The sequence below is a fragment of the Aspergillus brasiliensis genome, assembly GCF_001889945.1.
Source record: "Aspergillus brasiliensis CBS 101740 unplaced genomic scaffold ASPBRscaffold_9, whole genome shotgun sequence".
In the NCBI taxonomy this organism is placed as follows: domain Eukaryota; kingdom Fungi; phylum Ascomycota; class Eurotiomycetes; order Eurotiales; family Aspergillaceae; genus Aspergillus; species Aspergillus brasiliensis.
In genome coordinates this window covers 602,083-617,394 of record NW_027137450.1, presented here as the reverse complement: position 1 = coordinate 617,394, position 15,312 = coordinate 602,083, and the positions used below count along the sequence as shown (strand labels likewise).

The 15,312-nt window shown below is 47.7% G+C and overlaps 2 protein-coding genes across 2 annotated transcripts; both read left to right on the top strand.

Moving 5' to 3' along the window:
• Positions 1-1,773: 1,773 nt before the first annotated feature.
• ASPBRDRAFT_647577 (uncharacterized protein) lies at positions 1,774-2,332 on the top strand. Its single transcript, XM_067628492.1, has 3 exons — positions 1,774-1,976; positions 2,041-2,096; positions 2,180-2,332. The coding sequence occupies exons 1-3, from the start codon at positions 1,869-1,871 to the stop codon at positions 2,235-2,237; spliced, it is 222 nt and encodes a 73-aa protein (XP_067477216.1). The 5' UTR covers positions 1,774-1,868; the 3' UTR covers positions 2,238-2,332.
• A 9,082-nt stretch (positions 2,333-11,414) lies between these two features.
• ASPBRDRAFT_45296 (C2H2-type zinc finger protein) lies at positions 11,415-13,002 on the top strand. The gene is made up of 2 exons (XM_067625365.1): positions 11,415-12,110; positions 12,183-13,002. Exons 1-2 carry the CDS (start codon positions 11,849-11,851, stop codon positions 12,896-12,898), a joined length of 978 nt encoding a protein of 325 aa, XP_067477215.1. The 5' UTR covers positions 11,415-11,848; the 3' UTR covers positions 12,899-13,002.
• The last annotated feature ends 2,310 nt before the right edge of the window (positions 13,003-15,312 follow it).

The window sequence follows — 15,312 nt, the reverse complement described above, 5'->3', positions numbered from 1 at the left end:
CCCATCTATTATACATTTATCTATATCCATGTAGACGAATAAAACCTCAGCAAGGAAATGAGTCGATCGACCCTATAAACATACTAACTAACTAACTAGCACCCCAGTCGCAATGTACATGAACCAAGGATTAGACTATTTACCTGGCCAGTGGTCGCCTAAACATCGGCTAAGCCAAAACGCATGACATGACTCGACCCATTCATTCATCTATCTGGCCGGGAGATATCTAGTACACGGTACCAGAGCACACACCAACTAACTAACCAAAAGCGAGTATGGCCTTATATCTAGACACTAGGCAGATATATTGTTTTGAAGTCAAGTACGTACACGCCGGAGCTAGCTATTTACGATCTAAGTAGACACATTCACATGTCACTCCTAGCGTAAACCAACTCCCTAGACAATAGTAGATAGTTGTATACGAAGAAGCAAAGAACATCAAGTGACAGTCATCATCACCTCACCTCACCCATCAGCTTCTGCTACTGTCATGTCATGTTATGTCATTTTGTTTCACTTTGCAATGCAATGCAATGTATAAATAAAAAAAAAAGATCGTCCCAGATGGGGAGTTACGTACCCGAGAGTAGTTATTTACCATACAGACTCCAGAGGGACAGACAGATAGAGACAGTAAAAGGAATGCGGATTGCGCCGGTTGCCGTCTAGGGTAGCCCGCTCTTCCTTTTCCACACGGTCACTGCAGTAAGTGAGTGTGGGTGACTAACTGCCACACTGCCATGTGAAAATCACGCGTATCACACATAATTACGCAAGCTAACTAGTTCTACCACTTAGTATCAGAGTGGAAGATATCTCCTAGCAGCACCAACCTGTAAAAAGCCTAGCCTAGCTAGCTAACTCGTTAGCGAGTTCAACTCAAAACACATCATCCCACACCATCCCATCATAGTTACTTTTGATTTTCCCACTTTTATTTTCTCTTTTTGCTAAAGCTAAGAACAGAAAAAAAAAAAAAAAAAAGAAAGGATGGAAGGAATGGAATGGGAGTATGTCGGTAAAACCAAGCTAGCACTGGTATCTATACGGTAAGTAATAATAACAACGCTAGTAAGATATACCAAGCGGCTTGTCAAAAAGGCAAAGAAGCGTCACGATAAGTTAGTTGCATCGGCTTTGGTGCCAAACTCGGGAAGGGCCGACCGCAGCTGCAGGCGGAGCCGACACGTCTGCCACGTGAAATGACCAGGGTCCAGAACTCCAGGGAGGGCCGCTAGGACCGCCTCTAGTCCCAGTTAGGTTTGGAGTGTCCGGACGCCCGCTCCAGCAGTTCTTAGCGAAAAGGAAAAGGAAGGAAGGAAGGGGGCACTTGTCAGTAAGGCAGGCGGTCGGTCGGTCGGTCGGCATCTTTATTCGTTCAGGGGCGGCCATCCATTCATCCATGAAATGGGAAGGATGGAAAGGAATGAAGAGAAGGAAGAAAAGAAACCAGAAGAAAATAATAATATTATTGTTGCAAAAGTGGGATGCTTGGCCCAGCACGGCCGAATGGGGGTGTGCTGCTTTTGTTCCCGCTCGCAAATAAAAGAGAAGTTTTTGCAATCACCTGCGCGAGCACACATCGTCAAGTCACGCTACAACCAGCGCCAAAAACTTACTCCGTACACACACACAGCCTACAGATGAAAAAAGAATGAGGCGTCATCACACACATCACTCTCTCTCACACACAACACCCCCTTACCCTGCAGCGATTAGAACTCTGTAGTAGGAAAAGGAAAATATAGAGCGCTTCATTCCGACTCTTTTCTCTCCCTCAAAGAAAGAGATCGGTCTCCGGCATTAAACCCATTCCTTAACTCCGGGTTAGTTAGTTTTACTTGTGGACGTGTCCCACTGCCATGAGGCGTGCACGAATTTCGAACCCCTGGCTGCCTGGCTGCCTGGTCTGGCCTGGCCTGAGTCTGACACTGTTCGTTCCCCACGAACCCACGGCTGTGTGTCCCTTAGTTTAGTTCCCTGATGACGATCTGCGCTCGACGCCTTGACTAACCAACGTGGCGTTCGGGGAAGATGCTGGTTCTAGACAAGTTGATAACCCCGTCGTTTTGCCGGTTGCTTGAGAAAAAGTAGGCGCACCGCAATCCTTTCGTTTTGCCGGGCCATAGCTCCCAAGATCCAATCACAAAGCCCTTGGCCCTAAACTTCTTAGCGATCCCCCGATCGTGACATCTGTCAATTGTCTCTCAAGTGCCGGAGGGGATTACTAGGTACTAAGGTTCTAGATCTTGCCTTTTTCAGCAAGGGGAAAGGCACTGTCTGTCCCATCTTCTCTCTATTACAATATGTAGGGAATAGTCTACTTCCCATCAGACACCGGCGCAACGATTAGTTACTGTGGATTAGTCGTGGAATGTTGTAAGCAAGTTGGAGAGCCTTCGTCAATCAAGTCGTAGTACTCACTCCGTAGCAGTGGTAGTACGGCGGGGCGCCAGGGTAGGGCCCAGTATGTATGGGCTGATTCTCTCTTTCTCTCTGGGATGAGATGGTCCTGCAGAATGGCATCCATGCGTCAGATTCTTGGAAGTTGGCACATCTGCAGATGTGCTGGAGATCAACCGTCTTGTGGTCAAGCACAGCCGCCATGCCATGTCTTGTGCAACCCCCGACCGGTGGGAAAAAGCAGAAAGCAGAAAAACAATACGAAATACGATGAGAAATAATAAGCAGTTAGAAAAAAAAAAAAGCAAAAAGAGACCGCATGAAGGGCCAAGAGGAATAATTCGTGTCATTAGTCATGGCTCGTCAGTGGTGGACTCAAATACGGTCGCAAAAGCAACGCGAACGCAAGGCATGACGGCGTCACGCCGAGGTTGACTGAGCTGAAGCTGAAGCTGAAGCTTATCCTTGCCTGAGGCAGACAGAAGGATACAAGAGGATTCAGTCAGCAGCGAGTAAGCGACGATCCGCCCACTCGTGGCTGGGAAAAGCTGAAAGTCTGAAACCAGCACAAGGTTTCGCTTCCCTTAGTTTGATCGACCGTCACATCCTTTGCCGCCCGCCTATCCCTCGGAACCGAATCTGTGGCCTCGACCGATCCCGCGACAAATGAAACAGACGAGCAGATGGGTTGGGTTTGAGCAAGGGTGGCTTAGAGGAGCGGGTGGTGCCGCCTGTCCATGGTTGCTTTTTGGATTGGGAAACAAGATGGGATCGACACGAGAGGCGCAACTTGACTTTTCTTGATGCCGTGGTTTTGTTCGGCACCTGTGTATGTGTGTTACGTATGTCCCTTTTGTTGGCAATCGAGGAAAAAGAGTTAAGTTAGTTAGCAAATGCCAAACCATCGGTGCAACATTTCTACACGATAGTCTAGTTCGATCCTACACAAGACAGAAAAAGATAAGCTATCCAAAATAGCAACGCGGACACGGATCTCAAGAACGGTAAAGTCTCCGAGAATCATATCAATAGAAGCAGCAATCAGTAGCAATCAGCAGGTATTAGGGGGGGGAAATAGACTGTTAATAATGCGGTGGGCTCGTCCGACGGCATTTGCTCCGGGTCGGGGGAAGTGGATGCTATTATTAATCTTGTCAGGGGGATATTATTTCGATACCCGCACCTAAGCGACTTGCGGTAGGATTCCCGACGACTATTGAGGCGGTCAAAGCTGGAGCGTTGGAGAGCGTTGGATGATCGGCGTGCGCATCATTGTCAATCTTTATCAAGATTCCAGAGTTTATCTCGGAATCTCCCCGTCGCCTAGAAAACTGGAACCGGCACACGTCTTTGCCGAGCTGGCCTGGAATGGGTCCCTAATTACGAGTAGTTGGTTAGTTAACTAGTTAGTTAAGGGTTGCACTATTACTCAGACTAGTTATTCCTCTTGTCTATAAGTGATACATAATATTATGCTCGAGTCGAGGCATGCAGATGGCAGAGTACCTAGATGCTCATCGAGACTTAGTAGTACGTTTACTCACCATCTACGGAAGTATTCAGAATATCATCAAGATCCCCCCTAATGCACGAATGCCTACCTCATTCTCTCACCGTTATACTTAGATACCCAACCTACACACACACAACCACGCAGCCAAACCTAAAATTGGGTTGTAATGTCGTGGAAGCCCCCTCGAAAAAGTAAAAAGAAACGAGAATGAGATGCATCCTACGAAGTCAAAATTTAAGATCTGAACATGGAACATACCCATACAAAAAAAAGAAAGCACACCTGCACTGTAACTCAAGAATGCGACCGCAACTATTCCCACATCCCCAGTTTACCCCTACCCCCTTCTTTTTTTTTCCCTCCTGATCCTCCTTCGCCTCAAAAAGACCAAAGAAAAGAAACAAAAGTAAGTTCAAACCTGATCGGTCGGTTGGTCGGTCGGTCGGGTCGGTCGGGACCCGAACGAACAAACCAACTGGTAAAGTATTCGTCGAGATATCCCTTTCCGGTCATGATGTGCTCGTTTAAGCTCAGGGCGATTTTCCCGACAAGCGCACCCTAAGCGAAGGCTATCTAAGTTGCCTCCTTAGCATAGCATAGCCATACCATGTTTACCCATCTAGTATCTACCATAGATATTCATATGATCATCATATTATCGTATCTGATTGAGGCTGCTGCGCCGTGGCTGTCGTATACCGCACTCCATAATTGAACCCTCCCCCATATTATGGAGTCTATGCTTTCAACAAGCAAGATGAGCATGTCAATCCCATTATGTACAAAGTAGGTGAATAATAATAATAATAAAATACGTATGCACCGCCCACTCTTGATTCAGTTTTTATTTCCTATTTGGGTCGGGTTCATCGGCTCTCTTCGGTCGGGTTGAGTAAGTCAGTAAATAAGTGGGTTTGTATGTATTGAGTGTGTGTGTGTGAGCCGGGTCTCTCGGTCCCTCGCTCATCTCATCTCATCGGTTCGGTAAGTAAGTAAGTAAGTAAGCAAGTAAGTAGTTAGTTATGTTCTGGAACTTAACGACTTAAGTCTAGTACTTACATCTCACCTGCTCGAATAGGTATAAATCCTACTTCGTATATAACTAGCCCAATTTATCCATATATTGCCTGATCTGCTGCTGCTGCCCCCTTCCGAGGGGATGGGAGGGGATGGGATGAAGATCACCGCGGGACTCGTCCGAGGAAATTGTGGATCTTGTCTGTGTCTATCAGTCTACGTAGTAGTCTGGCTGGCTTATGCTGTAGATGCGTTGTTGTTTCGACTTTCGATATATTTTGTTTCCACCTGTTATGTATGAGGATTTCCACTTGGCGAACTATGGTAGAGTTCATTTTCTCATCATTGGATTTCATAGTTATGCTTTTGAACCCATGTTTAGCTGAAACTTAACCTCATGGCGGGGGAGGGGAGAAAATGTCTCATGGGTACTTACTTACTTGCTACGTACTTGCTTTTGGTTTTAGGAAGTAGTAAGCAAGCAAGCTTCGAGGATCTGATCTGGACTGAACTGCCGGATGATTGCCGCGGACGGGATTGGAATGATGCTATACTAGACTACAAGGGAGTAAGTACTTTTCTTCCCCCCGCTTCGTGGTGGTGGCGGATCAGTTTCTCCTCGAAGAGTCAAGATGAGACAACATAAGACATAGCTAGGTGAGACAGATATAGTTCCAGCATTTCCGAGGATCATTCTACTATCTACCATGCATCTACTAGTAGTCAAATTACTCAACTACACTACGACGGTAACCACGACTCGAGGAACATACCACAGTATAGACTAGTAGCGAGTAGTACGTAGAGCCTCCCAACCCACCGGTGATGAAAATCCCGACCGTCTGGACCGACCTCCCAAGGAGATTAATATCGCCTGCGCCATATAAGCCCTCCTAGGCTCCTAGATTCCCTATAATATAACATAATATAATCTAAAGGGAATACGGAGTAGTGCTCAGCTCACTAAGTACGCAAGAGCCGACGCTTAAGTGGAGAGAGAAGGTTAAGAGAGGAGAACGACTCGAGGGGCAAAAGCAACCAAGGCAATCTGATTGGTCAAAGGACAGCTTCGCTTCCACGAGACAAGAACAATCTAAACCTAACTGACGTGCAAGGCTCGTTTATTAAAGTTTGGGACCGCTGGGGAATCAATCAATCGCCTCGCACATGGAACTGCTGGAACTGGGACTGGAACTGGAACTGGGACCGGGTTTGATCATCTGTGGATTGGATTGGATTGGTTGATTTTGTTTCTTTCTTTTTCTTTTCTGTTCGAGTCGAGCCTACATGTGTAGGCTCTAGAGAGGAATTAATGTACGCGTATGTTCAGCCCCTCCGTTATTCGATTGTCCTTGGCTGTAACTGTGTATGAGTAAGGTAGTATGAACTACTGCTAGTTAAGTCCCATCCATCCATGGATGAATCAATCTCCGAACGCGTAGTAACTAAGTAGTTCTAGTCTAGTCAGCCGTTCTGTATGCCCAGTTGCCCACATCAGAGTACACACACACAACAGCCCAGACGATCATTTAATCTATCTTGCAGCATCCGGGGGAAGGAAATAGATTTGACTAAGGATGATGTAATTCGGCGTCGCCGACAGTTGGCGTTTGTTTTTGGTGTTGGCAGGTTGGAAAAATGGATGGATGATCCGCTAAAAGGTCGCCAAGGAGGGGGGAAGGAGGGATTGATCGACTGTGCCATTCCATTGTTGCGTTTCCCCTTCGCTACAAGATTGGGAGCTAAACTATGTTGGGACTACGGCCGGGAGCATTACCGTTTCGGGCGATGGGGGCGCTCGCGTTGGCATCGCTCAGGTACGCTTCCGGTAATCGGGTGTGTGGGCGGTGTGGTCCGCCGCTAAGGGTGATTTGTGCTGATCAGTTTCGTTCGGAAGAATACCAAGAAAGAGGTAAGCGTAAGGCCGACTGAGGCTTGAGACGCGGACAGGGATGGGGCCTGTTTAGATGGTGATGATGATGGTGATGATGATTCTGCTGATGAAATGCCTCAAATTTGGAGACATGTTTTTATTTATTGATTTATTTTTTTTTACTCATTTGCATTTTTTCAGGCTTTATTCGGCAGGACCTACAATAGATCTACTTACCCTTTACTGACTACCACGAGGTTTTCTTGTGAAACCAGATTAATGACATAAAAACAGCCAGCCAGTGAGCCGGGAGCAATTCACCCGACGGAATGAACTTGCTGACTGATCTCGGTTCCCAGAAATAATACCGGGATGATCAACAACTAAAACCACAAGTAGTAAGTCAAGTCTGAGGCCCGTCCGTTCTTGTTCCCCCCCTTCGTCTCCATAACCCTTTTCGGGATTCGTCTTGTAGCTCTCCCGGCCGAGGTACATCTCTCTCTCTTTCTCTCGTGTGCTTGTGTCCCATCCCGCCCGCCCGCCCGCCCGTTCTCTCCGGGCTACGAGGCCCTTGAGGACCTCCCGAGAATCAAAGTATATTTCTCTCTCTTGTGAAATGTCTCGTTTATCCATGCTTATTTTGGAACTTGGGACCGCCCGTACGGAAAGCTTCTTAGTTTAGGTTCCTTTTATTTTTCTAATCATTTCAGACGTCGTGATCTGACAGTCGATCACAATGGAAGAGCAGGAATGCGGACACCTTTTGGCAGGGAATGCCATCTAGTCTATATCCACTTCGGCAGTTGATATCGGTGATTGTTAGCCTCGTCAGTCAGCCTTCTTTTGATCATGGTTGGTGGTGGTGGTGATGATGATGACGATTATGATGATGATGATGCGCTGTGCAGTTGCCACTAAGTAAAAAGAGTAACTAACTAAACTGATGCGGCCCGAATGTGGATGACAGACAAGACAGGCAGAGAAAAGAAAGAAGCAAAAGTGCAGGTAGAAGATCCGGTTTTGAGACAAAAGTCAATTGTCTCAAAAGGAATACTTTTACTACTGGTGATGACTTAGGCACAACCCCAGTTCTGGTCGACGTCATGGACCAGTCACCGTAAAATGCATGCACCATGCAGCATCCGCAGCATGGTTGATCAATCAGGGGAGGTTTTCCCTGGATCCCTTGAGTTACGCCTGGGCCAGTCAGTTTATCGCTTGCATGGACGATGCACTTTTTACCCCATCTCCATTGCCGGTTTCTGTCATTCTCGTTGGATGGCTGTTTTTCTCCGTTCTGCAAAACAAAAAAAGAAAGGGTCACTAGTGGTCACTGCCCGACGACACGTCTTACCAGCCCCCCCGGAGAAGCAAAAACAAAAAAACGAAAGAAAAAGTATCACCAAAATGAGCAAAGCGAGATTTGTATCTACATTTTACTTGATAGTATATACTATAGTTACAACTAACCCTGGGGGGCTAGATGATCGTACAATAACAATATTCATCCGAAAGGGCTTCCCTTCCTTCCGTCTGTTTGTTTGTTGGTCGGATCGGATCAATCTAGCCAAATCGGGAATAGTTAGTCAGCGGCATCCTTTTGCCTCTGCTTTTCTTTTCTTTTTTTCCTCTGAGAATAAAAGAAGAAAAAAGAAAAAATCGCTTTATTCTTGTTGGTTGTCAACTGCCATGATAATCTCCGGCTTTCCTCATCGCCGTAAAAAGAAATAAGAAAATAGAGAATAGATCATCTTGGCCCCCCGAGCGACCGAAAGGATGAGTGTGCTAGACTACTACGGAGTACTACTAAACCTGAGGATCGTTCAGAGATTCCTTTCTTGGATTGACCCAGGTCTAAGCTCTCTTGGGCTTAGAGCCCCCCTTTTGCTTAGCAAGCAAGAGACCAGCAGAGCGAGCTGCCATCCGCGCATCGTGCCGCGACTCCGTCAGCCCCGGCCGGCCCCAAGGGATTGGACCATCCCCGGAGACATTTCCCATCCCAGACATCAAGCGAGTCATGGCCCTCACGATGGGCGTTTCTCCATTCCCATCTCCGTGGTCTAGGGGAAAACTAGGGGGCGTGTGTGTATGAATGTGGTGACTAGTGACGCTATCAACGGAGTCTTTTCCATCAAAGTAACTTTCCATTTCTATTATTATTATTATGTGCTGGTCTGTGTTGCAAGACCACGCACGCATTGTCTCAGTACCAAAGGATCTCCGGAGAAATAGAATAGAGTAGTAAGAAGAATTAATTTGGAGACGATGGGATGGAATGGAATTCAGGGTCACCTTTTCAGATTGTTTTCCAGAAAGGGATGTTTAATCGACCGCTAGAATACGGAAAGAACGGAGATGGAAACTGAGACCAACCAGGGTTGAGATCTGGGAATACGGAGTAGATTGGATCCCTTCTCTTCTTTCTTGCGCTCTTTCTCTCTGTCTAGTGTCTACTATGTGTGTGTGTGTCTGACTCTTCCCCTCTTCCCCTCAAACCGATGATCTGAGCCATGCTGGACCAGGGTTGGTGTCTTGACCAGTTTAGGTCACGGACAAGTACCGGGAGGGAACCAGCCAAGTGGGAAGGAGGGAGGGGTACCTTAGGCAGCGAGTTTCGCCCACCGAGGGCCCCGAACGCACAGGATCTACGGGGGGGAAGGAGGAGGATGGAGGGGGGGCGGCGTGTGTGGACAACCATGAAAGCTGGTTGGAAGCAAGCTGGAACCACATGAGATCAAGGTTCTCGAGTAGCAAAGCAAGCAAGCAGCAGCAGTAGCAGAGCAACAGCCAGCCAGCAGCAGCGTGATCGTGCGGCAACGATCAGCCGTTTATGGGGCATGGGATCGTTGTGACAGGTAAAACCAGGACGGAGCCTTTGGGGGGGGTTCCACCCCGAAGAGAAAAGATCGGCTGCTGGCGTAAGTGCAAGCCAGATGGTAAAGTATCTAGGTCCAGCCCAGAGTTCGATTCGATTACCATCCTAATACTGGACGGAGACTTCCATTTCTTTGCTTAGGGCAGTCGACTAGTAGACTAGGGGGGGGGGGGGGGGTGGTCGGCTCCGTTCCCATGATGAAGGATGATCTTTGATTTGATTCCTAAAGGACACGCATGATGGAGAAAGGAAAGGTGTCCGTGGATCTGCACTAGCGCCAGACTTACTGTAGCCGAGCCCCGAAAGTACCGTTGGCTTTGGCTCCATCGGCCGATCTGAGAGCGAGCAAGAGAGAAAGTGTGGGTGTGAGAGAGTGAGAGTCAGAGTCAGTTACTGTGAGGTTGTTGTGCCCTTCGTACGACGCAGTTACGTACCCCCCTTCTCTATTTCCGCTGCGTCTCTTCTTTCAGGAGTAGATCTCCGTTGGGATCTCATTGTTCGTAAGTTTCTTTTTTGAAGAGTCATGTTCGTGATGTTTGTTGCTGCTGCTGCTACTACTGCTTAATGGTCTAGAGCAAAGTGGAGGATTTCCTGTCGTCATGCTTTCACGACTACTAAATTCTCCTTTGTCTATGTATAGCACTCGTAGAAAGAAAGAAGATGATCGACCGTCTCTCATCTCGTCTCTTTTACCCAGTCTCAGCTTGATCTGCCATTATCTTACTTCCGTGCTCATCAGCTTCCATGGAAAAACCATCCACTATTCCCAGGGTTAAGGTGGCCTGGGGGAAGAGCCGGGTGTGGAATGAATGGTGGAGGCGGCGCACGTTGTTTTAGCTCTCGTTGAGCCTACCTAAAAGGTATAGCAGAGCTAATGGCAAATCATACCGGCTAAGTGTTTCTGGGATTCCTTGGGTCGTTCCATTTCCATTTTATTTTTCTAATTTCCTTCTTTCGGGAAGGGAGGGATGATTAACTCAGAAATACCGAATGCGGTAAATTAGAAGACAGGAAATTCAAAAAAAGAAAATGGAAACTGAAAATTAAAAATCAAAATTCCAAAAAGGAAAAGTAAATTACCCGCCAAGAGCAAGACATCGCGTGTAGTGCTCCGTACCGGGACCACTGCCCATTAATTAAGCTTTGGGACGGAGGTATCAGCCCTTGTGGAAGCGAATCGAGTAAAATAAAATAAAAAGAAATGTGGCCACTGCGGGCTCGGGAATATTCATGGCGCCGCTGGTATCAGGAGGGAAGGGAAAAACAAGAAAAAGAAAAATAATATGAGGATAATCCAGCCAGGACGGAGGATATCGTACCTGTCTGGCTGGGTGGCAGGAAGAAGGAAGTTAGTAGGTTCATCCCTCCTGCTACTAGACGAGATCCTCATCAGACGGGGGGAAGGAGAAAAAAAAGTGTAATTATTTGGGGACCAGCGATTTGCGTCGGATTCATCCGCTCGCTTTCCCTCCTTTGAATCTGTCTAATTTCTGTGAGTCTGTGAGTCTGTCTGTCTTGTCTGGCTGCCTCTTTTGTTTTTTTCTATTTTATTTTATTTCATTATTTCCGTCTTTTCTCTTCGGTCTCTCCACCCGTCGGTTGAACCACTACGGCCGGAGTATAATCCCCCAGCGGGCAGCTATAATTAAACCGCCTGTCGATTGATCCTCCCTGATATTATTTTATTATTTTATTTTCCTGATATTTTTTATTTTACATTTTATTTCCTGTGATTTTATATTTTATTATTTTATTTTATTTTATTCTTTTCTTTCCTGTCAACCTTGCTCCCCACTTGCATATCTCCACTATCCACAACCCTCAATCATCGTCTCCTGCTTCTTCTTCCCCTCTATAAACCCCGTTCACATCCTCCTCCATCCTCCCCCCCTGTTCCCATCATCAAACCCACCCCCACTTGTACCTTGCCTCCATTTCCATTGGATCCATCCTTTCGTTGCCTCTCGACTCAAGACTCGCTTTTATATAACTTCCCTCGGCAGCCTCCTTCTTGCTATAAGCTACCTCTTCTTTCCCACTCAGTCTCCAACCTTATATACATACCTACATATACACCCTCCTCTTCCCTTCTCCACCTCAACCTCCCTCAACCTATCTACTACTACTATCGCCACTACCACCACCACCTACAACACTCAACATGGATCTCGCCAGCCTCATCTCCCACCCGGGCCCCGATCCCATCAAGTCGAGAGCCTCATATAGCCCTCCCATGAGCTCCTCCTACAAGCGCTCCATCGAACACACCTCGGACTCATACTTCCCCTCCGTTCCGATCTCTTACACCCGCTCCCCGCAGCCTCCTCTCTCCCCGCCTGTCGAGGACCACTCTCCCAAGTGCTCTCTTCCCTCCATCTCTACCTTGCTCGAGGGCGCAGATGGCGCATCCATGCATGCAGCGAGTATGGCCCCCAATGCTTGGAAAGCTGTTCGGAGAAGACCGAAGGAGTCAGTGCTGACACTAGATTCTGCAGAGCGTACTAGAATGACTCCTCCACTGCAGCGCGACCTGGATTCTCGCCAACAGTCGCAAACTTATGACCTCAAAGCCAACGGCCCCCAAATCGCCCTGCCCCCCACGCCCCCATTGCGCCCGGGTTCTAGCTTCCACAGCGCTGGTCACTCCCCCGCCTCCTCCATCTCTCCTGCCAGCGATGTCGCTGCCCCCAAGCGCTCCGACTCCTACCCTCAAGTGCCCATGGCTCTGCCTAGCCCCACGGATCGGTCGTCCATCTCCAGCCAGGGTTCCGTGCAGAGCGTCTCCGGTGCTGCCTACGCTTCTCCCGCTCCCAGCGTCTCTTCCTACTCCTCTCCCATTGAGCCTTCGGCCTCGTCCGCCATGTTCTACCAGCGCACGGCTCCCTCCACTTCTGCCGCTCCTCTCCCGACGCCAGCAGCACCGCAACAGATCATCTCTCCCGTGAACCCTGCCTGGCAACACCACCACTACTTCCCCCCCTCCAGCACCACACCCTACCAGCAGAACCATGATCGCTACATCTGCCGCACCTGCCACAAGGCCTTCTCGAGACCTTCCAGCCTCCGCATCCACTCTCACAGCCACACGGGTGAGAAGCCCTTCCGCTGCACCCACGCTGGTTGTGGGAAGGCCTTCAGCGTGCGCAGCAACATGAAGCGTCATGAGCGTGGCTGCCACAGTGGTCGGCCCGTCGCGACTGCCATGGTATAAAGGACCGTCACTGGGTGTCCGGTCACCTTGATGCGCCTTGAAGGCAGTCAAGGCAAGCAAAAGCTCGATCAAAACAAAGAGCATTTATGCCGAACCAAAAAAAAGTACCATACCACTCCATCAAACCAACCTCCCTGAACCCAGCGACCATCTGCTCTGATTTCTTCTTTGAATGATACCCTTTTGTGCATGTTTTATATTCACTTCTTCTGAACCTCACGCACCCGGGAATCCATGGGACTTGGGTGTGTTGTGATGGGTATTCCCCACTTTTTCTTTCTTCACTTCCACCTGTGTATATTTGGATGTCTTCTTCCCTTTTTTTATATTTTATTGTCCATGTGAAAAGGAGCAGGCGTCGCTGGTTTTCGGTCTGGGAACTGCAAAGCATCATCAGAGTCGGGAGGAGAATCATTGGGCATGGGATTATCGGAGTCTCAACTCTGGTTGAATTGTTTCTTATTTTCTGTGTTTCCTATATCTTCTGTTTCCTTTTTCTATTTTCCTATTTTTCCTTGTGTCATCTCATTTCCTTTGTTATGATGTGACATGACCTTGTGAACAAGAGATGTTCCTCTATACGATTATAACAAACGCATATCAGCTTTGTTGTACTCTGATATGAAGAAAACCAATCAAGAGCATAGGCTCGCATTCATAGATCATGATCAAGCTTCCTATTTCCACCTAAGACGCGTAAATAACGATCATAATACAGCATAGATAGATGACACTGCGTAGCTATCATTTTTACATACCTTTCCCCCTCTCAATTTACACCCACCTATCTTGCCTGCACATCTACGCCTGTACCTTATCTCATGGTAATACATATTTCCTAACCATCATTTCGCTATTAAGGTATACGAAGCGAAAAAGACGCAGGTTTATTTTCACTCAGTCAAACTTGACTAAATCGTATTTTCCTCCTACCTAGACTAACTGACTATTCTCTTTCTTTCCATCTCTATGCATTCTTCCCCTCTTGACTCTCCCAACTCTTTCTTTCTTTCTTCCTTTCTTTCTTGCCTACTACCGAGCATGTCATCAACTACATGTAACGTGTAATGGAAGAAGATTAAGACTACGGATCGCATTACAATTCTTCCGTCACTATTATTATTACCAATACCGATATCTAAACGAGAAGACCTTATTCTAAGAATGAACTATTCAGTCCATATCCCAAATTATACTAATATGATGTAAGAACACTTTTCTGTAATTCAGTCATCTAATATAGAATCTCAAATTCAAGCAAGCACTCTATATACTTAATTGTACTCATCCATACTTGCAGTGGTAAAAATGGAAATGGAAACCTGCGTATAATTCCATCAACACCACCGCCACCGCCACCAGCACCACCATCAACAAATTCCCGCTCGCTAACTGACTAAAAACTATCTTCATATCAATCAATCAATCAATCAATAATATTTGCCTATTCTCCCAAACGAAAAGGAAACAAATCGACGCAGCCACCCCGAAAGGGAAAAAAAAAAAAGAAAGGTATCATGACGATCGTAACCAAAAACAGACACGCAGTATTCCAAATCGGAAGGAACAATTGAAATTGTCCAGTAAAGGGGAAATATTTCCGGATAGTATGTAATAGAGGAAGAGAAGAAGAGACAGGGTAACCGAAGGATAGAGAGGCAGGAATTCGAAGAGTGAAGGAAGGTGTCAGGAGTTAAGGATAAGCACTTGACGGCCGTAATCGCAATCTCATCATCATTGTGGTCGTCATCATCAGCCATGAACGCTTACGCTACCTGTATTGGTAGTAGGTCCTATGCTTTTCCTCCCTGCTGTCACGGCCTTACGCTTGGCAATGGCGGTCTTGAAGTCGATGGTATTGTAGTCCTCGGGCATGTGCTCGCCACTGTAGATGCAGAGGACGCGCATGCCTGGCTTGTAAGCCAACCCGCTGAGCAGCTTGGGCGTGATCAGGAAGTACTGGCCGCCGCCGCCGGTTTCAGACGGGGCGCAGGCTATATCGACCAGACGGCCGTGGACCATGCGCTCGTTTCTGGGATCCATACCCTGGTTAATTTCGTCGACCACGCGGAAGGGGGATGCGGAGAGGGATTGGAGGGCCATGAGGTAGAAAATGGTGCTGACAGCGCGTTCACCACCGGACTGGCGGTGCGAGTCCAGCAGGGAAAGGTTTTCGTGTTCACGGAACTTGACGTGGATCTGAATCGACCATTGGTCGAAGTCGCTGTCACCTGGTTCGCCGTTCGGACCAGTCTCTTCGGCCTTGTCAAGGGTGACTTGGCCGGCGCAGCCGATGCGAGCGAACGAGTCGGAGAAGGCGTCGCTGATGCTCTTGATGATCGAGTCAAGCTTGGGTTCCCACCGGCCGCGGATTTCATTGATGGCGTGGTTGTAGTCGTCGAGCTTTTTCTGGA

Excerpts from the sequence above, each read along its gene's own strand:
- ASPBRDRAFT_647577 (XM_067628492.1), top strand. The coding sequence starts at position 1,869 with ATGAGGCGTGCACGAATTTCGAACCCCTGGCTGCCTGGCTGCCTGGTC. Across the intron at positions 1,977-2,040 it reads CCACGGCTGTGTGTCCCTTA|ATGCTGGTTCTAGACAAGTT; the intron begins GTTTAGTTCCCT and ends CGTTCGGGGAAG. Across the intron at positions 2,097-2,179 it reads TGCCGGTTGCTTGAGAAAAA|CGATCCCCCGATCGTGACAT; the intron begins GTAGGCGCACCG and ends TAAACTTCTTAG.
- ASPBRDRAFT_45296 (XM_067625365.1), top strand. The coding sequence starts at position 11,849 with ATGGATCTCGCCAGCCTCATCTCCCACCCGGGCCCCGATCCCATCAAG. Across the intron at positions 12,111-12,182 it reads CGCATCCATGCATGCAGCGA|AGCGTACTAGAATGACTCCT; the intron begins GTATGGCCCCCA and ends TAGATTCTGCAG.